This window comes from Rattus norvegicus, chromosome 1, assembly GCF_036323735.1.
Source record: "Rattus norvegicus strain BN/NHsdMcwi chromosome 1, GRCr8, whole genome shotgun sequence".
Lineage (NCBI taxonomy): Eukaryota > Metazoa > Chordata > Mammalia > Rodentia > Muridae > Rattus > Rattus norvegicus.
The window spans coordinates 163647420-163671690 of record NC_086019.1 but is presented as its reverse complement, the minus strand read 5'-3'; the positions used below and the strand labels follow the sequence as shown (position 1 = coordinate 163671690).

At 49.2% G+C, this 24271-nt stretch overlaps 2 protein-coding genes and 1 long non-coding RNA gene across 21 annotated transcripts in view; 2 read left to right on the top strand and 1 right to left on the bottom strand.

Moving 5' to 3' along the window:
* Rnf169 (ring finger protein 169) overlaps window positions 1-9109 on the top strand; it is a 61573-nt gene extending 52464 nt beyond the window's left edge. For all 3 annotated transcript variants that reach the window (XM_001061888.8, XM_017590193.3, XM_006229823.5), the window contains 2 exons: window positions 2188-2287; window positions 2917-9109. In XM_001061888.8, coding sequence (XP_001061888.3) covers window positions 2188-2287; window positions 2917-4098 — 1282 coding nt within the window. In that variant the 3' untranslated portion in view covers window positions 4099-9109. The remainder of the gene's footprint in view (window positions 1-2187; window positions 2288-2916) is intronic.
* A 2578-nt stretch (window positions 9110-11687) lies between these two features.
* Window positions 11688-24271, bottom strand: part of Xrra1 (X-ray radiation resistance associated 1) — a 64601-nt gene continuing 52017 nt past the window's right edge. For both annotated transcript variants that reach the window (XM_003748930.6, XM_006229821.5), the window contains 8 exons: window positions 23104-23229; window positions 18763-18856; window positions 17910-18025; window positions 15145-15468; window positions 13484-13682; window positions 12793-12908; window positions 12523-12628; window positions 11688-12132 (listed from right to left, as the gene is read on the bottom strand). In XM_003748930.6, the coding sequence (XP_003748978.1) occupies window positions 11873-12132; window positions 12523-12628; window positions 12793-12908; window positions 13484-13682; window positions 15145-15468; window positions 17910-18025; window positions 18763-18856; window positions 23104-23229 (1341 nt within the window). In that variant the 3' untranslated portion in view covers window positions 11688-11872. The remainder of the gene's footprint in view (window positions 12133-12522; window positions 12629-12792; window positions 12909-13483; window positions 13683-15144; window positions 15469-17909; window positions 18026-18762; window positions 18857-23103; window positions 23230-24271) is intronic.
* The window catches only part of LOC102547456 (uncharacterized), a 32147-nt gene continuing 31192 nt past the window's right edge, over window positions 23317-24271 (top strand). For 9 of the 16 annotated variants that reach the window (XR_010060706.1, XR_010060708.1, XR_010060702.1 and 6 more), the window contains exons 1-2: window positions 23317-23570; window positions 23972-24053. This is a non-coding gene — a long non-coding RNA (uncharacterized LOC102547456). Of the gene's footprint in view, window positions 24054-24271 lie in introns of all 16 variants that reach the window. The other 7 variants (XR_010060711.1, XR_005499337.2, XR_005499343.2 and 4 more) reach the window with 4 other exon arrangements.

The window sequence follows — 24271 nt, the reverse complement described above, 5'->3', positions numbered from 1 at the left end:
GTGGGCAGTTGATTCTCAACAAGGGTGGCAAGATCATTCACTGGGAAGAAAACCTGCCTCTCTACATGGTGCTGGCCCAGCTGGGAATCAGTGTGCAAGAGTGTGACAGACAGCTCTCAGGACAGACTGAGGCTAACTGTGCCGTAACTACGTCCTCGACAGTCTCTAATGCGGTGACCTTCAGGAACTAGATGTGTCTTTGAATTATCAACTGGTGTCAAGTGCTTTGTGTAGAGTTGCTACTTGAAGTATGCTTTCCTCACTAACTGACAAAGACATTTCAATGGCGCTGCAGTTTATCGACAACATTTTCCCTGTTGGGAACTTCTGTGGGTGTCTTCACTGTATGCTCCATCACAAATGTGAGTTCGCCCCTAGGGTTTTTCTATCACCAATTTGGAGTTGAAGGGACAGAAGTGAAGTCGTTTTCCCAGCTGTCCACAATTGTCATTTGTGTGTCTGTAATTTGGACCTGAAAGTAGACTAGTAAGCTGTCAGCTTGGCGATTTCCCCTGACAAAGCGGGTTCATAGCCTGGTATCAAGGCTGTATTGTTAACTCCTCTGGAGCTCAGGGCTTAGGTGTGGCTTCATCTCACCACTTCCAGTGGCGTCAAACTCAGTGTTCCAGAGAGCTGCTCTACTGAACGTTGCAAAGCTCTTTCTTGCACTGGTCAAACAATCTTTTCCTCCCAGTGTCTGTTTGCCTCACCCAAAGTCGTTTATTTGCAATAATAATGCCACCTTTCAGCTCTAAATCCCTGGTCAAAGTGATCATTATTTACAAAGCATTTTGGGATGGCTTATGTGACTGGTAATATGTGTGACTTCTAGCAATGTAAATGAACTTTAATATTTTTCTAAGTATCAATCCAGCTTGCTTCTAAGGATCTGTCTTCTTAGAGTGACAGTTTCTTGCTCCAAAATTGTGAGACTTTGATTAAGTGCTGAATTTTCTTGTTAAAGTGCAAATATGTGTTACACAGCCATCATTTTCTCCCGCTAACACCATGAGGCCATGAGACACAGGATGGGAGAAACCACGTAGGTGCTGGAGTAGGAGAATTCTGAGTGGTCGACAGCCTTTCTCTAGAGATGCAAGAGAATTCTGGGGGGTGATCCCTGCCTGCCCGCCTCCTCTGACATGAAAATCTTGTCTACAAAGGAGTTTATATGATGCTCTGTTAAAGAGCTAAGGGGTAGCAATTGAGGAAATACTTTCTATTGGAGTCATTTACATAGTTCTGTGTCTGTTTTTATTTATTTCAAATACTTATTCATCCAGCAAAATGAATATGTTATAGAAAGGCCTGTCAAGTTTTCCTATTCTGTTATTAATAATTCCCTTTTAATGCCATGACTGTCTGTTAAGCCACACCTGTGTTATGGTGCCCATGTAATACTGTATTACTTGTCTGCCCCACTGCTCTGATTGCCTAAAGAGCCTGACTGTCTTCTGTGTGCTGAGTCGTGATAATTGCTTGGCGCAACATGTACCCCAAAAGAGAATAAAACGTTCGTTGTAGTGTGGTATAGGTGACGGCCTGCTGTATACATGCGGTTCTCCAGTGGATTCTGCCTGGCACAGCTACAGCTGATGGAGTTAGACCTCTCTTCCCGCATGCAGAGGTTCGTTCAGAATGAATCAAATGCCCAACTGTAACGACCTAAGCACTGAGAAATGTAGCTATGTAAGGCTATTGTGTTGCTTCATTTAGCTAACACAGTGGCCTGCAGCGCTCAGTACAGGTTCTGTGGAGTGTGGTTTGCAAGTCATAACACGAGGGCACAAGGGTTGCTCAGTGGTTGTGATCACAGGCTGCCCTCCAGAGGACACAGGTTTGATCCTAGCATGCATATACTCAGCCCTAGGGCATCCAGTGCCCTCTGCTGGCCTCCATGGCACCAGGTTTACTGTACTGCACAGACATACATGCCGGCAAACACCCACATACAGAAAATAAATAAAATATAATTGTAAAATTATGATACATAAGATAAAATCATGTGTCTGGAAGACTTTGGAAATCTTTTTCTCTTTGGCATTTGGTTGATAAACTAACCTGTTTCTATTACAGCTACCTAAGGGAATTTAATTGCCTTTTGTGGGGAGTGGCTTAGAATGGTAAAAGATTGTCGTCTTTTCCTAAACTCATGTATGACTAATCATAACTATTATTCCTTTTCAGGAAGCTAAACACCAAGGTGCAGAGAAGTCAGAGCTGCAGTGACACAATTCAGGACAGAGTGAGGAGCAGGCTCAGGACAGCTCCACCCAGCAGAGCCAAGGTACGCCCAGCCTGGGCTGATGCAGTTCTCCGTGTCTTACCTCGGCACGCTCAGCCTCCCTGCACAGGGCAGAGTGGATCCCGGGCGAATTGAGAATCTACAAAAAGATGTGAAGGAAGAAGATTCCAATCAGTAGACAGATGGTAAACCAGTGTAGAGACCTTTTAGAAAGTCCAGGCAGGATCCATCTTCTAGTAGACCAGTATAGAGACCTTTTCAGAAGGTCTAGGCAGGATCCATCTTCAGACTTTGATGCTGCTAACTCTTTCATGTATGTGTGTGAGTTTTAGGCTAAGAACCTTCCCCACTTTCTAGGCACGCATTACCCTTCTTTTACCTTCTTTCTCTACCCTTCCACCATCTAAATGACTTATGTAGAAAAAAATACATGTGCGAGAGGGCTGGAGATGGCTCAGCAATTAAGAGCACTTGTTCTTGCAGACAGGCAGTTGCTTCCCATAATTCTAGCCCCAGGGGATCCAACACCATCTTCTGGCCTCTTTGGACACCTGCATATACATCTACATACATACATACAGAGCCACATGTACACATTTTAAAAGATAAAAAATAAAAAAGTAAATAACCCCCCCCACACACACACACATGATCTTTTCTCTTTCTTTCAGATCACAACTATAACTCCAGGCTCCACCCCCATCATTGGTGTTCTCTTGTCTACTCAGAACAGCCGCTGCCTCTCAGCCCCTGACTTAACCATAGAAAAGCGCTTGCCCTTCAGCTCCCTTTCATCCTTGGCTTCCTTGCATAAGCCAGAGCGCTCTATCAGCCCTGAAAGCAATGACAGCATCTCTGAAGAGCTAAACCACTTCAAGCCCATCGTCTGCTCACCATGCACTCCTCCCAAGAGACTCCCCGATGGCCGGGTGCTCAGCCCTCTCATCATCAAGTCTACGCCTCGCAACCTGAGCAGAAGCCTGCAGAAGCAGACTTCCTATGAGGCCAGTCCTCGCATCCTCAAGAAGTGGGAGCAGATCTTCCAGGAGCGGCAGATCAAGAAGACACTTTCAAAAGCCACTCTCACCTCCCTGGCCCCTGAGGCAGGGGAAGAGTTACCCGGTTCTGAAGCAATCCATTCCAGCAAGGAGAGGCCGTCTCTGGCTTTAAGCACAAGGCTGTCAAGGGTCCAGGTGCTCTCAGAGTGTGCTGGGCCCACCTCCACTGCCCTGGAGTACTTCCCTTCTGTTAACCAGACAAAAGTAGAACAGGACTGTGTTAGAAAAAGGAGCCATGAGGCCCCACTGGAAACCTGCCATTCCTCAGAGCACAGAGGAGTAGCCAGTGGGCCTTCTTTGGAAGGGGAGCAGTTTGAGGAGTCAAGGTCCACTGTGGATGCCACATTAGTCAAAACTTGCATAAGCACAGTCATGAAGACCACAACAGTTAATTCACTGCTACCTAAAAATGATGTTTTGGATGGGGTCCTCAAAACAAAGAAGCAACTGAGGACACTCAGCCATTTTGATCTGGGTAATGGCATTCTGGTCAACAGCCTAGGAGAGGAGCCAACCCCTTCCCTGCGTAGAGGCCGGAAAAGGCGCTGTAAGACCAAGCACTTGGAACAAAACGGGGTTAAAAAACTGCGGCCACCCAGCAGTGACATGGGCCTGGCCCCCAAAGACCCAGGGCTGCTTGAGGTGGGGCAGAAATTGCAGCAGGAGGAAGAGGGCCAGCAGCTGGCTCTGCAGTCACAGCGCATGTTTGACAGTGAGAGGCGGACTATGAGCCGGCGAAAAGGCAGCGTGGATCAATATCTCTTGAGGTCCAGCAGCTTGGCTGGGGCCAAGTAGCACTTAATGTACAAAGTAATGTTACCAGCTTTTCAGAGGTCCTTGGCCACAGTCATTTATCCAAAAGAGCTAGCTGAATGTTCTCACTTTGAATTTCTTTCAATGGCAAAATACTGTCTTCTATTATTCTGAGAGGATGCAGGGCCTTGGTATTCAAAAGCCAAGTGTCTGCATCTTTGGCTTTCTAGGACCAGGGCCAGTCCTCCTCACCCTCTGAGTGAGCCGACTCGAAGGCTTCTGGGCCCATATGGGCTGTACCCACTTGGAGTGAGCTTGGGAATGGCCAGTGTTAGAGATGGTAGGGAGATGGGATAATTTCTCATGCTCAGAGCCCCTGGCTTCTTACCACAGAGGGGTGTTTTAAGGTAGCCTTGCAGATAAGCATGGCTTCTTCTCAGAGACAAGCAGTGCCTGTCTCTGAAAGAGAAGAGCCAAGGTAAATAGATACTCACACTCATCTTTCTCTCCCCTTTGCCACAAGTAATTTCTACACCCAAGTCAGTTGAGCTTAGAACTTTTGCCTCTACAGAAATTAATTTGTAATCTCTGTTTAAACTATGACATTTGATTGAAGCAGTGTGGTTGACACCTGGTCTTCCTGAGACCTAGTTTGTAAGTGCAGTCAGCTGGATGAAGTCTCAGTGTAGATGTCCAGGTTCTCTTAGCTGCCAAGTGGCCTAGCCCAGACTGACCATCGGCTCTCATGGCCACAAGTCCCAATGTTTCTCCACAATCACAGGGTGCCCAAAGGAAATACAACCTAAGGGCATGCCAGGGCCACCCAGACTGGCTGGGCACCGAGTGTGACAGTGCAAAGCCCACCTAGAAGCACTTGGCCTTGATGGGATGTAAAACAGAACTGCAGTGATCTCACCTAGCCCGTTTACAGGCCCCTGTCCTAGGAGTGCCCGGGACGAACTGTGAGGTTTCCTTACTACTTTCCACGTGGCAATGGCTATCTGCAATCTAAAAATCATGAAAAAACTTGCCCTAAAGTCAGGCAAAGGACAAAGCTGAAACTCCATACAGTGGAAACGAGCTATCTGGCTGGATGCAGCTGGTAAATTGAGTCCCATGGACCTTTGGGGTTAATTTTCTTAGCAGCTGACACCATGTGTCTTTTGCATCCCTGGTGGTGCTTGGTGCTTCTGCCCTTCTGGGCTCATTGAGAATATGGATTATGATATGGTTTTAGGGACTCAGGTGGGCTGGCCTTTCCTGTGTTTGTATGAGCTGTTACCATAGTCATGTGGCTGACATTTTAACAGACCTTCCAGAGCTTTTATACCAATCCTGTGTCCCCCTTAAAAGGTCCCAGAAAGATAATGCAGAGTTGTCTGGTGACGTTACCTTTGATCAGAATGTTTCTGAAGCATTCGAAGTCTAGAGGGAGCTGGGGCTTAGACTTGCTGTTCTGTGCCAAGGGAGATGTCAGTCCCTGGGAATTCTAGAAGAGAGAGCTTCAGATTTGGAGTTAACCAGAAACTGGTTGAAGCTTCTGAAGGTGGGAAGAAGGGTGTGGAGTCCCAAGCATGGTATCCTTGAAGCAGACAGCAAATTTCTCTGCCACTCATAGTTGACTGTGCCCAGGGATGCTAGATGTGTGTGGCCATTAGCAAGGTAGCTTCAGAGGCTGCTGTGGCAGGGAACCTGTGCGAGCCTGAAGTTGGGTACATGTCTTCAAAACATGCAACAGTCCCATGACTTTATACTTGTACTACTTTACTTCCCATCCTAGGCAGCGTAAGGCTTTAAGGGCTGCTGGAAGGCATGCCAGTGCCCTAGGTAGGAGAGCTGGCCCTGGCTGCAGACACCAGGGAATTCCAGTAGGGAAAACTTAGTAATGTCTACCATTTCATGTATTTCCCTTATGATCTTAGTAATTATTATTGGAAGGTTAGTCTTACTGGGTAGTATTAAAGACACTTATTTTTCCACTTGCCACCCTTTTTATATGTCACTAATGCTTAGAAAAACACTTTCAGTTGGAATTAATTTTGGGTTTTGGTAAGAAGATAAAATATTTTAATAGATGAAAGATATATATTTTAAATATCCCCCTTCCCCTAGCAACTACCTTGAATAAGAGTGCATAGCAGTGGTGACAAGTGTGGGCTCAGGTGCAGTGTTGCTGCTGAGTGACAGACACTGGGCTGTCCCTGTGTCCCCCGGGGAGACCTCGAGTGTTGTAGACAGTGTTCTTTCCCATACTTCCTGCTGAGCAGTGGCCCTGAAATAGAGGCAAAGCAGTTTATGTTGAGAAGGAATGGCTTACTCTTTAATTTGCTTACCCTTGAAAATGGAAAAAATTACTGATGTATCTGCATGCAAGATGCTCTCAAACTTAATGAAACCTGAACACTTCATTTCTGACAATTTCCGTCTTGGTGTTTGACTGAAGCCCATTGCAGCTACAGTTGTTGAGTAAATAGACAAGAGAAATAGAGTGTTGGGGAGGGTTGGGGAGCTAGGGTGGAAGACACCATTTCACAAATAGTTCTCCTAAGTCACTGCAGTCCTAGCCACTGCACATCGCCCACATTCTGCTGTGCTCCTTGGTGTGTGTGCATTCTGTTTATCTTTTCTTATTAAAGAGGAAACCATGAGGGACAGGAGGGTGAGCCTTTCTGATGGGAAATGTAAGAGAAGTGCTATCCCTCCAAAGGGCTTAGTAGCCCTTCTCCAGAGAAGGTAACCCTGGTTATATTTAAGAGCAGCTGCTCATATCTGTTTGAAGAAGTCATCTGAAGTCATCTGGGCCTTGTGGGCTGATATCAAGTCAGGGAGCACTCTGCCAGCACCTGGCCTCTGACCTTAGTTGCCTCTTTAAAAAAAAGTCTGGCTGAGGATTGTCTCGGAATCTTTCTTAATTGACTTCATTTATTTAAAAAAAATCATTCTTTGATTATGGAAGAAGTACTGGTCATAAATGATCTCTCTCTCTCTCTCTCTCTCTCTCTCTCTCTCAGAAATTAAAGCTATTTGATAGTTATTGTCTGATTACAAACTAGCCACTGACTAAAATGGGAGGCTAATGAGGGAGGCTGTGCTCATTCAGAAGCCACTTTTGAGCTCTTAGACCTCCCACCCTGTGCTGGACCATAGGCTAGCCCCTCATGCTGAGGGCCTTGTGCAGGGCAATGTGTGAGAATGTGTTTGACCCAAGAATGCATTCATGAACTTTAAATGGCTGTTCCATCTCTGGCAATGCTCTTCAGTGGTCCTGCTCAGGAGATCTGGCTTAGCAGATCACCCACATTTTCCATACCTTATCAGTATTTCTGAGTTTGATTAACTCTGCTTTTTTCATTTCCTAAGTAATTTTGCCAAGGAAGAATGGATTTCCCTGCAGTGGTTACAGAACAGTAGCCCCTGTTTAGAGGTTGCATTTAGCTCAAATCCCAAGAAATGAGGCAGGTCTGGATTGCCCTGAAGAACATCTTTCACTTGAGTGACCTCCTAATGTATCCCAACCTGACTCCTCACCAGACCCAGCAGTGACTTGGGGTTTCTTTCTAGCTTATAACTGAAGCAGAGAGCCAGTAGGAAAGGGTAGCTAGTTCATCATCATGAGGTTAAATCTAGACCAGCTCCAGCCACTTCCCACTGTAGTGCTCTAGAGCCCAAATAACTGTAAAAGTTACACGGTTTGTAAAAGGGACATCCAGATGACTGTTTTTTTCTTCTGTTTTCTTCAGTTAAGATATACCTATATCCCCTGAATACACCCACAATATATATAATGGGGAAAACCATTAAGTACCAAACCAAAATCAGTGTGATTTAAATAATTGGTGGGATTTTGGTTGGAATAGCTGTCATTTTAATTACAGCCTTTGCTGTTTCTTTGAAAATCAAACTCCATAGGGTCCTAAACCTTTCCTAGTGAGCTCTTTGCTCACCAGCCTTATAATACTCCTTACATTGAGCCTTTAGGAGGAATGGAGCTGGTTTAAGTTCTGATAACTCAGTAGGATTTGAGGATGAGGCTGCTGCACTTTTTTTTTTTGAAAGATGACCCAGAAATGCAAATTTCCCAGTTTTGTTATCCACTGTAGCTTTCTGAGGATTGTTCTGTATGAGAGACTTGGAGATACAGAGGTCACCAGGTTCTAGTCAAACTGGATGGAGGAAAAAGTGCCATGCCCCACCCCCACACCCCCTGTGAGCAGACAGCTGTGGGCATTGGCAGCATTTCTCCTGGGGAAGTGCAACTGTGTTGCCAGGAGTATGGGAACTTAAGTGATATGGGAGCTGACCCTAGACTCTTGAGTTAGACAAGGCCGTGCTGAGGCCAGACTTGCCCATGCTCTTCACTGCTGCTGTGGATGAGGCACAGACAGTTCAGCCTTCAGCTGTCAAGCTGGGCCAGGAGCAGTTTCCACATGGTTCCAGGTCCCCGCAGCAGCAGCAGCAGCAGCAGCAGCAGCAACAGCAACAGCAGCCAGGCTCTCCCTAGCTGCTGCTTGCCCTCCAGGCTGAGCCACAGTTCAGTCCAGCAGATTCCAGTTTGCTCAGGCATAACCACCAGCAAAGCAAGCAAGCAGACTATGCAAGACAGGAAGTAACTAGCTGAAATGCCAACGAATGTTTCTTTTTTCACCTGATACACTGTTTACTCTTAACTGTACAAATATAGTTTGTCCTAAGAGCCAAGAGAGGAACCTTTCCACCTACAAATAGAAAATGGTTGTCTGTTGGCTTTAGGCTACCTGTTACAGCTCCTCATAGCCTGGTGTTGTATTTATTCAACCTGTTTACATTAGAATTGGAGAAGGGGCCCTGGATCTTGGTGGGCTGCCACTGTACCCCCAAGAGCCTTTTGATAGAGGGACTTGGGACACGTTATGGCCTGTCAGGGATGCTTTTACCACAAAGAAATGGTATGGAATCAAGTGGGATGATTGATGTATGATTGACACAGTACCAAAGTGCACTCTTCAATGTATATGTGCCTGTTTCAGGCAAGGTCCGAGTTGAAAATGCAGTAAAGCAGAGTCATGAAAGCAAACAGACTATTTCTGATCAGTCTCTGGAGAGCTGCGTCTCGGTGTGGACTAAGCTGAAGGCAGTGTTTGGGCGCTATCCTGGGCCTGGGAGGTACCAGGTTAGAATGCCTGCCTCACTTTGGCATTCACAGTGAGCAGGAAGCACTGGGGGTTGTGTGGGGAGTCTCCACAGGGAACAATGTACCTTTTGATGTGCTCCAATGGACATTACTTACTGCTTCCTGTTCTCCTGTGACCATTCCCATTTCTCTGAAGACACCAACAAGTTTGAGTAAAGAGTGACTTAGGGACACCATTGTCCTTGCATCTTATGGCTACCTTAGCAATCTGGTTTTTAAAATTATCTTCTTCGGAACCATTAGGTATTAAAAAATACCTTTGACTTAAGTTTTTCATTAAAAGAGAACAAATATTAGCCTGCCTTTTAAACTCAGAAAATGAACCTGGAAGACCATTTTGAGTTGATGCCATGCATGGTAAGGCAAAATGTGGGAGCTTTGAACTCACCTGACCCAAGACCTTCAAGGGAGAGTGCTTAAGTGAACATGCTGTCAGATGGAGACTTGAAAACAGTACTGGGCACTCGATCCTTAGAATTGCAAAATATTCTGCACACTATTAATTCCCTTCTAACTGGGTCTGGTGGGTTGTGTCCTTTTCCAGATGGGAACTCCAGCCCTGGCAGTTCAGAGTCTAGGTGTGGGGCCCCCTGATTCCAAAGCTGCTGGTTGCCTCTTCTGCCACTGTGGCCTTGGCTAACCTTGCAGTGAGAACCTCTACCACTGGCCTTAGCAAACTGTGGTTCCAGTTGCTATCCAGACTGGAATTGGTTGGGCCAGGAACCAGGTTGTATTCCCCCTTTACCCACTGTACCGTGGGATTCTGAGCTAATTCAGGATGTGAGCACAGTCTGCTTCTCCATCTGCCAGTTCTCTCTCTTAGCCCAACTTCCAAATTGCTCACCAGCATCTTGGGTGACTGGAGACAGTTGGGAAGGTTGGAGGACACAAACTGAAGCTAAAAGGGTGAGCTCAGCATTGAGTGTGTGGAGGCAGGAGGATCAGGAGTCTAGTATCATCCATTGGCTACAGGTGGAGGCCATCTTGGGCTACATGAGACCTTGTCTGAGAAAAACAAAACCAAATAAAACATGAGCTGCCATGTCCTTTGACCAAAGCGTCACTAGAGCAGCAGCAGAGTTGGGGTAAAGCATAGTGGCTTCCCTCTCAGGGTTCTGTTGCAACATTTTATTATATATGGGAAAGGAGGCTCATGCTTGAACTCTGCTCTCCAGGAAAAGCTGCTTCAGAGGTGGGAAGACAAAGGAAGGAGTTCAGAATGATCGGAACTTAGCAGAGAGGCACCAGCCACAAGTGAGTGGTGGTGGTGGTGCTTGGCCCAGATAAGCATGCCCTCTTTGGGATGCCTCACACTGATTAAGGGTTGTCGTGGGGTACAAAGAGCAGAGCAGGAACTGAGGAACTTAAGCAGACAAGCTACCCAGTCCATTGTAGCAGCACCATTAATGCTGCCAGAGAGGGGTGAGAAGCTAGGTTGGAACAGGTTATTGTTTTGGGGCAGGTAGGTCCATTCTTGAGAATATGTGGCATGAACACATCTGGCTGAAAGGAGCAGCTTTCTAGGAGGTTCTCCAGAAATAGAACCTGGTGGGTTGACAATGTCAGTGTTGGAATGGATTCTCCAAGCAGTAAAGATGGGTGCTTTGGAACTCCAGAAAGTTCAATCAAGTCATCAACAAACACCCTGAATGTGGCTACTGCTGTGGGTCACTGTTCAGACATCTGTGAATGGGCTAACTGTACCTTTGTCACCTGGTGTGTGACCTGTGTAGTGATGGTACATCACATGTATGTCTGGGTATGATCACAGCTTAGTATAAGCTCTTAACTGGCTACTTAAGTCTGTGGAGTTGGGTTCCATAATATGCAAATGGTTGGGATTTGGGAAGTCTGTCTTGCTGAGGATCAAGAAGCCTTGTGCTTCCTGGGCCCTGGGGACTACAGGTCAGCTGCCTCCAGGGGAAAAGTCTTAGGTCCCAGCCATCATAGTACTGGTGGATTTCTCCAGACCCTCCTGGGCAGATGCTGTCTACTGGACACACACCAAGAGTGCAGCAGCCCCAGTCTGCTTTGGCCAGAGCGGCTCTACCTAGAACCTAGGTTCCCAGACGGCCTTTCTTGTCTTCAGCCTGTGTCTTGGATTATAGGACACGGAATTAAATTCTCCCTTCCACCAGCAATTATCTCAAAAGGAACCATTCTGTCTTCTTCACCCTCACAACGGAAAAAGCTTCCTCGGAGGAAAAAAGTCTCCTGTGCCTCTGCAACACCCCCCACCTCACCCTGCGTTTTGCTCTCCTGCCTCCCGCTGGCTACTTGCCGCCACTTCTGAGCTTTCTAGGCTTAATTCTGTCTCGGCACTTAAGGAAGCTGCCCTGAATGACTCCGGTGGAGTTCTCATGGTTCTCTTGGGATGCAGGAATCATTAGAGATTTTTCTTTAGTGACACTGTCACTGCGGCCCTGGCCTGACCTCCAAGAAGGATACTTGGCACCCGTTATATTGCTCTACACCACTCTTTATTGCTGCTGGGCCAGCCACCAGGTGCGGCCTGGCCGGGCTGAGAGGCAAGGTCCTGCTGTGTTCCCCAGGCTGACCACGGAGCGAAATGGAGCCGAAGCCCCTTCTGTTCAGGGCTGGGCACGGTCCAGGGCGCAGAGCCCTTGGGGAGGGCGGTGCCCAGCTCTACTCTTTCGAGTCGCCGGCCGTGGGCTCCTGGCAGAACTCGTCCATGAACTCGAGGAAGCGGCCCAACTTGGGCTGGCCGGCGCTCAGCGCACGGCGGGTGGGCGGCCTGGGCGGCGGGCTGGAGGTGAACACAGTCCGCAGCGAGCTGCGCACCAGCTGCCGGTAGCGTGCGCGGAACTCCTTGAGCAACCGCTTGGCCTCCCGGTATTGCTTCTGGTTCACTAGTCGCTGCTGTCCACGCCGCTGCAACACAGCGCCTACAGGGATGAGAAAGGACAGCGCCAGGCTCGCCCAGTTTCCCTGGCCCAGAGATGCAGAACGTAACTTGGTGTGTAGAAGCAGTTCAGATCTGACAGTAGGAAGTCATGCCTTAGTTCAAGACCCGAAAGTGTCGATGACATGGAAACCTCCTTCAGCACAGGTTGAAGACAAGAAAGGCCATCTGGGAACCTAGGTTCCCAGTAAAGAAACACTCTAGCTAATGCAGACCCGGGCTGCTGCATTCTTAGTGTGTGCTCCAGCACACTGCAGGTAGATGCTCAGGAATCCCCACTTTCCACAGCCCTCCCTGCTTTCCATGTGCCCTTCTAGCTTCGCACCGGCCCTCCCTGCTAGACATCAGCCCGGTGGGACAGCTGGCACCATACCCAGTGGAGCCTCAGTAACGTTCCGAGGGTCTCGCATGCGAATGAGGATATCATCCAGCAGCTGCGCTCGGGTCTTCCGAGGGGGTGGAATCGGTATCCTCGCAACCTGGCACAAAGCAAGGAAGAGGACTGTCACTTCATACAGCCATAGTGACAGGCAGAGGGCGGTAGTGAGCGCCGGGAAATGGCCTCAGGGTCCCAAGGTAACGGCTGGGTCTGTACCTTTAGAGTCCTCAGAGCTCAGAAACAGCCAGTGGCTGAAGTGCTTACCCTCTTCTCTTTGGGAATGTAGGGTTTCTGGAAAGTGTCCAGCCTGGGCTTGGAGGAGCGGCAGATGAGCGGCTGCTTCAACATGCGATGCAGGGCCTGTGCATTTTTCTGGATGCCTGGAGGATGCAGCAACAGGTGTCAAAGGACTTCAACGCCCAAGAAAGCCGTTCCCAAGGCTCCCTCATCTGCTCCCTTGCCTAGACCTCCACCATTCGTTGAGTGAAATGTCCCCTTGAGCTCAGAGTCCAATGTGGAGAGACTTTTGGCCCCCAATGATCCCTTAAACTCGGAGGTCACATGGCAGAGGCTGACTCCCAGGAGACCCATTCCCTAGCAGGCTCATTTGCAGGCACAGACACTGGGGGCACATCAGAGGTAATGGAATCAGAGCTGAGACGACACTGTCTCTGCTGCCCCAAACCAGGTGGGATGGGTTTGGGATGGTCATTGGTCCTTAACGGGCTGGTGAGAGGTCAGGAACCTGGTTTGGTTTGGTTTGGTTATTAGCCCTTTTCTGCAAGTAAATTTTCACCCAGGGTGACTGGGCTAATTTAGCCAGTCTGAAAAAGCCTGTAGCCCAAAGTAATGACAGTTCAGCAAAGGACAGCCATGCTGCTGTGCCCTAAGAAGTCCCTGACAGAGAGCAGGGCCCAGTGGCAACGCCTTTAATCCCAGCACGTTAATCCCGTACCCTTTGGCTCCACAAAGGCTGGGTCAGGCTTGACTGTGAGCAGCTCCTCATAGCCGTCATACTTGTTGTGCAAAGAGGTAGCGGTCTGCTTCCTCCGAGTCCTCTTTGTCTCTCTGGGTGCTGTTGATGGCCTCCTTTGGTGACTCTCCTCTGCCTCCAAGTTGTCCCTGTGGACGGTGGAGGATGGCAGCTCATTCACCTGTGCCAGGAAGAAAATACACTCTTGTTCCCTGCCACATCCCAATATGGCTCTGCACAGCCAGCAGTGCCGAGCCCAGACACAGATTAAGCTGAGGCATGGAGGACGCAGGCAGGAGACTAGATAATGAGTGGGAACAGGAAAAGGCATGGCCAATCTGCGCATTCTCAGAGGAGGCCCAGAACTGGCCAGAAAACTCCATAGGAGGTGATGACAGTCTGGACCAAGTTCCAGGGACACAGGAGAGCTGTCCCCAGACAAAGTGGAGAGAGGGATGGACTGCAAGCCACAACGGATTGCAGCTGCAGCAGTCAGGGAGTGTGACATTGTGTGTGGCACACTTAGAGACAGGTGGGTGGCTAATGCTGAGCAGGCCTAGGAAGGGCCTTCCAGTGCCATACTGAGGGTATTTGTTTTGTATTCTTTACTCTTGCTCTGAGGTACAACGGAGACATTTTAGCCTACACAAATGGCTTTATTCAATACAGGAAACCCTATTTCATGCAGGGACATTCTGGGAGGGGGGCGACTACCAACTCTTCCAGTCTTACAGTCCTAATGTGAAATGCTGGGGTTAGAGGTGCTTGCTTTTTAGAATAGTTACATGACAAGATAAGATACTTTGGCACTGGACCCAAGTCTATACATCAAATTCACTTATGCTCCATGTATATTTTATATACATAGCCCTAAGGTAATTTCATACATCTTTAATGATTTTATGTATGATACAAAATAACATCAAAATTTCCTCTTGTCGATATGTTGACACATAAAAAAATTCGGAATTCAGAACACTTGGGATTTGAGTTGTCCAGGTTGGGGGTATTCTTGATTTCCTCTCTACACACTGCTGCACTGACACAGAATAGTCATAGTTCTAGACATTCCACTTGAATTTCTCCCCATCCCACGTTCCCTGCTCTCTCCGCCCATATGTCCACCGTGCCCCTCTCCTGGCCTGAGAAGTGCAGCTCATTGACCCTCCCACCCCCTCCTGGAAGGAGGAGGCATCCTTCCTCAGGTTCTTGCCCCTGGGTTCTTCCATTCTCAGCCCCGATGCCAAGCTCTGCCCCTACCAGCTTTCCCATAGACCATAAGCACCTCTGAGGTGGCACCTGTACTTGAGTCACCTTTGTTCCCAGGACCCAGGGAAGCATAACAAGTGAGGCACCTTTTAGTAGAGAGGGACAAGTCGTGACAAGCCTCTGCAGACTGGCCAGCATCAGGTTCCAGTGAGATCTGAGGTGCCGTCTATGCCACAGGACCACTAGTGTCATCAGAGGGTGCCTGAGAGCTGCACTTCCTTCAGGGTTTTCCTGCCAGCCCTGGGCAGCCCTCGGCAATGCAGGTTGCTCAGGGGCTGCAGGAACCTGTGCGTGCTCAGCTGGGGTGGAGGCAGCTGGGGTGGAGGCAGCTGGGGTGGAGGCAGCTGGGGGTAGAGGCAGCTGGGGGCTGTCACCTGGGTCAGGAAGATAGACTCCGTACTCTTGGCGTCGTCATCTGATGGGTGCTCTGGGCTCATGAGGCCGGCTGTCCGGCTCTGGTGGGACACTATATCACTGTGAACGGTGGAGTCGGAGCAGATGGGAGGCATCGGCACAAAGGCCCGGTGAGTTACAGGAGGGCCTTCTGGGCCCTCGTTGGTGAACAGTGCCTCGTGAGAGGTGTTTTCAGTGGAGAGCTCCGGCTCCGGCAGGAGACTTGATGGACGATTGTCTGTGATCGTGCTGAGGTGATGGGGGACCAGAGAATGCTTCGACACCTTGGGGATGTAGGTTTTCACCTGTATGAGAGAAAGGCTGGGTTGGATTTGCTCTCTAGCCCTACCAGTCTTCAATGGGTTGCACAACGGGAGCAGTTTGGGGAGGCAGGAAGGCAATCACACATGCTCACGGACACAGCCTCACTCCACGCCACCATGGAGGCTCAGTGTAGAAGGGCTCTTGCTGCCGTCCGACAACCAGAGTTTGATCCCTGCGTTTCACACAGTGGAAGGAGAGAACTGGCTCCCACAGGTTATCTCCTGACCTCCACATGGGCTCTGTCATGCAGTGTAAATTTTGTAAATTACTCAAGGAACATGGAGCCTGTCTCCAGGCACGGAGAGGTAAAATGACTTGTCCAAGTCAGTGACACAGTCTGCCCCTTCTGCCTGGAGGCCTGGGCTCTAGGTCTCACTCTGTTCTTGGCAGTTCACCAGAATGCCTCTTGCTTTCCTCAGGGAGTCCTAGAGTGGGTGGGAGTGGCCCTTCTTTTCCTGAGCCAAGTTTCTCAGGAGCTGTGGAACTACTTCCTCAATTGACAAAGGTCTGTCACCACCTCTCCTGTGCTCTGGGCTCATGAGGCCGACTGCCTCGGGGGTGAGGGGGTGGGCTCTGTGTGTGTGTGTGTGTGTGTGTGTGTGTGTGTGTGTGCAGACACACACACAGACACGCACACATGCGTGCACCTTCTTGTCTACTTTTACAGACTAACAGAGTAGAAAGCCCTGGGCACTGTACTTAGGAACATGCAGGCTGAGACACAGTTGGATCCCTGGAAGCTGTTTCTGCCTGTGGGCAGACGCTCCCCTCTCCCCCACACCTATAACCAGATCCAACACCTGAGGAACAGGAAGGACCACACGTTTCTAAAATAGATTTCATTTTAAGACAATGTTTTCCTTTTATACATGTAGTGTCCATGTTTTGAATGGAAGCCCAAAGGGCGTGGACTCTTCTTCAAAACCCTGTCACAGGGGGACAGCAGCATCTGGCAGAGGTTCTGCACACTAGGAGCCCTTGCCAGGAAGGAGATGGAGGGCTGCGTCTTAGTCCTCCCTACTTCCCCAGCCCTTCCCACAGGGTGAATTGACACTTTCCATCCCTGGCTCACTGCTGGCCTTCAGGACTGGTCTGGTCTATCTGCCTCTTGTGTCCTCACAGGGAAAAGCCCACCAAGTATATTCTCCATTTTCTCCACCTGCCCATGACTGCGTTCAAGGGCACGCATGGCCTGGAGCCTCTGTCTCTAGAGCACTAAGACTCTTCCCAGCTAGCATCAGGCCTACACCATGTTCTGGGGTCCAGTGGTGGGTGTGTGCCTAGATGTGCACACTACTGTTTTGTTTCTGCAAACAGGTGCTTGTGTTTATTAATATTAGCATCTCAGTTACTCAGGACCCTGAACAGATGATGGGGTCGGAGAGGGCCACCCTAAACCCAACACACATATCTGGTGAGCTGATGCACCATTCTGAGTCTGTTTTCTCCAGAGGTGAGCAAAGGCAGAGTCGTGCGTGCTCCATCATGTCCTGGCCACAGCGTACCTTGAGAGGCACCCAGCTCACTGCCATTCCACCCCAGAGGCACTGCAGACAGGCAGGGCTGTGGCAGATCCTCAGAACAGGCAAGAGAACCCCTAGGAATTCCTATTTCTGGCTTTAAACCCTTGCTGTGCTCCTCTGAGGACTTAAGAGCTTGCTTGGGTGGATAAAGCCACAGCAGAGCGGATGAGGCAGGGGACAGATGTATCTACCTTTGGGGACCAGCAATGTCTGAGCTTGGAGATGGGAACTTCACATAGATGCTTTTAAATTCCTTCAGATCAAGAGGATGATGCGTTCTAATTCATGGTCCCCAGGGGCAAGCAGGAGAGCCGCTGGAGTGAGCGAAGCAGCCGCCTGCAGCAGGGGCTGTCATCTGCTCCTGCTGACTCAGAGCGGTGACCTGCACCAAGAACTCGGGTGGCCGAGGGCTCGGGCTCTGCGGTCGAGCTTCATGTCCCCCTTCCGTCCATCCCTTTCAGCGGCTCTGCGAGGCTCCAGAGCTCAAATATCAGCAGCTCAAAAATCAAAACTCTTGCCAAGTTCAGACAGCTGTAGACAGTGGTGGGCCTTCCAAAAGGTTGGTTTCTCCCTACTTTGTCTCCCTTAGTGACAAAGGGAGCTGGCTTAGCACCTCCACTGTTGTCACAACAGGCCTAGAACTTCAATGCACCTCCAGTTTCCCTGTGAATTAGGCCACTGACTTAGTGACTGCCATGGCTCTCCATCTACCTTCCTCTTGCTGGGCTCTTTCTCTTGTCACCCCTGCTCCAACTATGTTTAACAAGGAAAGGAGAAGGTACTAGAGCCCATGGAGAGGTTCCAGGTTTGGCTGGGGTGCAGGGTTCTTGTGCTCAAGTTGTGTGCATGTTAAAGTAGGCCCCGTTTCTCTGAGGCCAGGGTCCTGTTGGAAGGCTTACCTTCCGCGATTCCTTCCGAGGCATCAACATGTGGTGCTTAGGCTTTACCAGTTTCTTTCGAACTAAGCGGATACCCAGGCGGTCCTGGAGGAAACTCTTCAGCAGTGGTGGGATCCCTGGTGTGAGGGAGGTGAGATGGCGATTAGTTAGTGTCTCCTGGACTTACTGTGTGCCTGGCACTGCTCAGATTGCTTTGCCTCTGTTAATGCAACTGTGTTCTCTTTTCAACCCTCAGAAGTAAGCACCATGTTGCTCCTATTCTATAAGCAAGGACAGTGATGGACAGACAGGCTAAGGTGACAAAGTGAGCTGGTTTAGCACCTCCACTGTTGTCATAACAGGCCTAGAACTTCAGTGCACCTCCAGCTGTTGGGTCTTGGCCAGGAGACGGTGGGCGCCACAACAGAACTGCATTCAGGCTGCTGGCAGAGCTGGCCTAGCAGCTGGACCAACCCCAGATGAGAAATGGAAATGAGACCACACAGGCCTCCTCTACAACCAGGGCGAAGCTTTAAAGAGCTGAAGTAAGGGTCAGAGGATTCAAAACCCACAGCTTTTTTTCTGGAGTGGCCTTGGGCAGATCACAACTGCTGAGAGCTTTGGTTCCCACTAAAGTTTTTGAGGTTAACGCCTGCTCGCCACAGTTGCTGTGGGGGCAGGCAGGTGCAAAGCAGGTGCTCAGCACTGACAGCTGTGTCCTCCATTCTCCAGGGTAACTGAGCCTTCCTCCTCCTCCCACCCCACCCCTCACTCCCAACCAGCAATGTCTGGCCTAGCACCTAAGAGGCGAGAATCAAAGTCCTAGGGCTAACACTGAGCACTGGGTTGGGGGACAGATATGTGGCCACCATACCTCGTGTGTGTGCTACCAAAGGGTTGTTATGGAAGATGAGCTCACAGAGGGAGGGAAAGAGAGCTGCTGGCAGGACGGCATCCTCCTTTGCGATCTGGAAAAGTGCAGGAGGCATGTTAGTGGTTGCTCCCCACCCAGGTGGAGGATGCTGGCTAGTAATGAATGACAGGCTATAAAATAGACATGGGGGGCAGTCACAGACGTAGGTAACACCTGATCCTTGCAGAGGGCCAGAACACTTCGTCTTCCTGTCCACAAATTCTGCCACAACTACTTCACCTTTTAAAAATAATTATTATTTTATGTGTTTTGCCTGCACATGTCTACAGTGCATATGTGTATGTGTGCCGTGACCTCAGAGGCCAGAAGAGGACGATGGATCTCTCTGGGACTGGTATTACATTACACTTGGTTGTGAGTTACCACATGGGTGCTAGGAACTGAACCTGGGTCCTCAGGAAGAGTAGCCAGTGCTCTTAACAGCTGAGCCATCTCTCCAGCCCCCATTCCTGCATTTTTAAGAGTTAAAAATCTCTTATCTACACTGGATATGAAAGTATCAAGGATACTGGTGGCCAAATAATCAGAAGCATTTGTCTCAAAGAGCCTCAGGGGCTGGAACAGCTCTGACTTTACACGCAACTGGTCTCCCTTCCAGCAAGCCTACACATGCTAGCATTCCTTCAACAGCAGTCCTGGCCATTCCTTCCCATAGGTCCTAGACACCAATACATCAAGTGAAGAGGGCCGAAGAACAGAGACTCACTTGCCCATGGAATAAAGCTGAACCATGACAAAGGACGCATCATGGCTGGCTGGGGCCAGGAGCTACTATGTGACCCTATGTACTTGGCCTGTAGGTTGTCAAGCCAGACTCTGCAGGACAAAAATCACACCAGCATTGTTAAGGAGAGTAGCCAGAACATGGGGACAGCTGTAGAGGACATTCAGGGCTATTGGTACCGGAGGAGCCCAGAGTGGGGTTGGATTCAGGGATAGTGGTTTGAACATGCTTGACCAATGGGAAGTGGCACTATTAGGAGGTGCGGCCTTGTTGGAATAGGTGTGGCCTTGTTGGAGGAAGTGTGACACCGTGTAGGCAGGCTTTGAGGCTCCTATGCAGGCTCTGCCCAGTGTGGAAGAGACCCTCCTCCTGGCTGTCTGCAGAAGGGAGTCTCCTTGTGGGCGCTTCAGATCAAAATGTAGAACCTCATCTCCTTCTAGAGCACTGTCTAGAAGTCTGCCTGGATGCTGCCATGCTTCCCGCCATGACAATAATGGACTAAACCTAAAAAGTGTAAGCCAGTCCCAATTAAATGTTGTCCTTTATAAGAGTTCTTGGTCATGGTGTCTCTTCACAGCAGTGGAAACCCTAAGACAGAAGGGAAGGACAGACACTTCAGTTTGGCTACTGAAGCAAATGGCATCTCTCATGGTGGCTCCCTCAGCCAGCCCACACTTGACCCTCCAGAGCTAAGTCTTCTTGTCAAGAGCCAGGTGGTAAGTGTTGGCACACAGAGACTCTGTCCCTGACTCAGGCCTGCTCTTATAATCTCAAAGCGGCCCTGGACAGTTCATAAGCAAATAGCTGGACTGCTTCTTTTCCATGAAAATTTTATTTATGGACTCTGAAATTTGACTCCTTATAATGTAATTACTTCATGAAATACTATCGTTGTTGAATGCACATGAAAGTGTAAAGGCCACTCAGCCCAGAGGCTGTGCCAAGCCCAGCTCCCCTGACTCTCAATCGACCACCATCTGCCCCTTGTGTTCACACTGCCTTCGCATAGCTGTGAAGGAACAGCAGACTGATGTGCTTTGTTTGGCCCTTAAAACAAAATGGCTGGACTTGGGGATATGACTTGGTGGTAGCCACTTGCCTAGGAGAGGCTCAAGATTTAATCACCAAGGCTGAAAACACATTACAAAAAGCTTGTGGTCCAGAGGAGGAGACTTGATCTACCTGTAGTGTGTGTCATGGTGGCCCAGGGTGGCGAGAAGCCTCTGTGGGCAAACCAGGCAGTGAGAGATAAGCTCTACAGATGAGAAGAAACACAAATGAATTCAGTCAAGACCCAAGATCCTGTTTATAACTAAAATAGAAGCGGCATCTCGAGTGATTCCCAGGGTGTGTCCTGTGTTCTCTTCTGTGATACCAAGCCCTAGCTCAAAGGCATGGGCTCAGGCTTCTGGCTGTCTGGCAAGCAGAATCTGGCCCAGGCTAGCCTGCTCCCTATGGGGTGAGTCAAAGATGCCAGGGACACAGTGAGGTTCTAGAGATAACCTCTCTGGGTTAAATTGATTTCCACCCAACCTCACTCAATTAAAGACACTATAACTGCCAAACCTATGAGCTAAGTAAATATTGGTTAAAAGTAAAATTTGAGTTTTGCATTTGACACAACATTTCTCAGTGAACATCTTAGGGGGAGAAGTTCTGTTTGAAAACTTGTACCTCTGATAAACCAAACCCTAATTTCAGTGTGCACAGCGGTGTCTGAGGTGTGACACAAGCAGCACCACAAACACTTGCCGAGTGCCCGCTGTGCATCACGTTATTCTGAGAGCTAAAGATTCACAGGTAAAGCGAAGCCTAGCACTCAAGCAAAGTGTGCCCTGGTGGTCTACAGCAGATCACTGGAACAGAGAGCCACGATGGTGGGAGCCAGCTGTCACACAGACGGTTGGCAGCCACGGAGAGGGCACAGAGGGTGGGAGGACACCAGCAAGGACAAGCAGGCCTCCCACAGTCCTGGCTGTTCTGAAGCAGGCAGAGAACTCTGGTCTCGCAGCAGTCCTGAGGAGCTCTCACTAAGGCAGAGCATCTCCAGGAGAGTGGGACGTTAACTCACCTGTGCTCCATGCCAGGGCCACCCATGCTTTAAAGACTCATCAGCTAAAGTCCAAAGGGACAGAACTGAAGGCAGAAAGGAACAAATCCATAGCCATGAGTGGGTCTTTTTCCCTTTTCATATGTGGTGTGTACTTGTATGGGTATGTTTGCCTGCGCATGTGTGTGTCAAGGCCGAATGTTGGCTTCTGACCTTTCTCATCTCTACTTTATTTTTGAGATTGGGTCTCTCTGTGAACCTGAATCAGTTCCTGCTGGTCTGGGTGGCCAGCAAGGCCCTGGGAGTCTCTTGTAGCTGTTCTTCTCCAGCACCCGAGGGTTACAAGTATGCACGGCCTTAGCTGGCTTTTATGTGGATGCTGGGGATATGAACTCAGGTTCTCATGCTCGTGTGGCAAGCAACTTACTAAGTCATCTTCCCAGATGCACCTGTATGATAAGCAGCCAGGAGTTCACGGAATAGTAGTGACACTGCCAATATCTTATCTAGACTGACATTCCTCACACCGTCTCCAGGGCTGCAGGTACACATTGCGGTAAGAGCTTACAGGTCAATCATCAATTTTACAGGGAACCTCAAAGCAAGTTTAAATATATTTAAAAAGAAAGAAATCTCACAAATCATGATTACCTGGCAAGAGATATAATTAGAAATCAGCACATCTAGGATGCCTAGAAGAGCCCTATATATTTGGAAATTAACCGACTCCCAAGGAACCCACGGGTCAAAGATAAAAGCCACAGGAAAAATTAAAAATACTTAAGTTGAATGAAAAACACAGGTGTTGGGGGTGTAGCTCAGTAGGTGAACACAGGCTTAGCAGGCACCAGAGCTTGGGTTTGCTCTCCAGCACCAAAAAAATAAACAACCGAGAGGCTATAGAAAGTCAAACAAGACATGATAGAGGGAAACATCTGAAGTCAGACACATGGGACTTTTCAGTCTGTTGTGTCTCCCAACCCCCTTCACCTTCCTAAAGTCAATGATTCAGATCTAAGCTTAGACACTAATTTCCTTGGCCAAATATTAGGTCAGACCAGGCATCTTCCCAGTATTGTGGATCTCTTTCATAGCACCGAACATGTGTATAGTGTGGTTGCCCATCTCCATGGCTGACAAGATCTGAAAGACTAAATCATTTCCTTTCTTTTACACAGTGCCTCCAGCCCAGGCTAACCTCGAACTCACCAGGCAGCTGGCCTTAATCCTCCTGACACTACCTCACCAGAGGTGGGATCACAGGGAATGCCACCAACCCTGGGTTTTAGTAGCTAAGCAAGCACGATACAGTCCCAGTCCCGAGATCTTTCTTTGCATGGCTATACACCTTTACCTGTCAAAGCGGCTAGTGCATGGCAAGTGACAACCTTGGTCACCTTGAGAACCGGAGCCACACACTTGCATTTGGGGGAGGAAGGGTCAGCTTGGCATGGCTCACAGTCCCTTTCTCCCATCTGTGCCCCACAGAAACAGCAAAGCAGTTTACCTTGTTGTAGGCCAGGCTAAGGTATCTCAGCTCTGGGAAAGGCGGGGCCAGCGTCTGGTTCCTTGCTTTTAGTGACTTCACAGGAAGAATCTCAAATATGGGAGGAAGTGAACATACCTTGGTTGTCTTAGGAGGGAAAAAAAAAGAGTCAGAGTCACAGTGTCACAATGATTAAAGAAAAAGTTGGGGCTGGCAGCAGCCGACACCCTTTCTATTGGTGAAAGACTTCTGTAGAGAATGTGGCCAAAGAGACACCTAGGCTCATAAAGGCCAGAATTCTGACTCCATGTTCTATGAGGTCACAAGAGCTAATTCTCCAGCATAGCTGAAAGTTCCAATGTCAAGTTCTCTGGGGACACAGAATACTAGAGTGCTGCAGACATGGAGCTCTGCCCTTCCTCCAGCCCCAGCCTGCGCACCTTAGCTCTGGCTGCCCCTTCTGTGCATCAGCTGGAATTCCCCAGGAGGTAGAGGAGGTTTTGCACAGGGGAAGGCCGTCAATCACCGGAACTGGGAGGGTAGGACCGTGCTGAGAGGGGAACCCAAGTTCTCATTCAGGGTGGAGCAACAGCTAAGTCCTGACCAACCTGAGGCAGGCTCGACCTGATGAAGGGACAGCTCATCGGGATCCCTTGTAGTAGCTGGCTCCCCTACAGTCTGGAATGCCTCAGGGCCAACGTGGGATCAAGCAGGAAAAGGAAACTGCTGGATTAACTGTGCCAAACTCAAATCACTATGTTCAGTGAATTACAAGGAGCCAAAGGAAATGATGAGGGTAGATAAGAGACTAAGGTGAACCAAATGTCCCTAGAGGCTCTAACTGCTGTATGCGCTTGATCCCACCATCCTACTATCCCTTGTGCCATAGGTGAGCATGTGACGAGCGACTACTTGGAGCCAAACATTTATGTCCTCCTGAGTCAACTTGTGAAGCTACACACATGAGACAGGTCAGTGTCAGGTAAATGGTACTGTTTGGAAACTTAGATGGCTCCTCAGTATGGGTCACCTACCGCAACCTGACAGAGCTGGGTAGGACAGCAGGCAGGAGTCTCCCCTACTTTTCGACTCCCCATGACAGATGGCCTACAGCTATGTCCTGTGCAACTTTGAACTTAGGGTCATATCCCTGCTCAACTCCACACTTACACAAGCGAATCATCTAAAA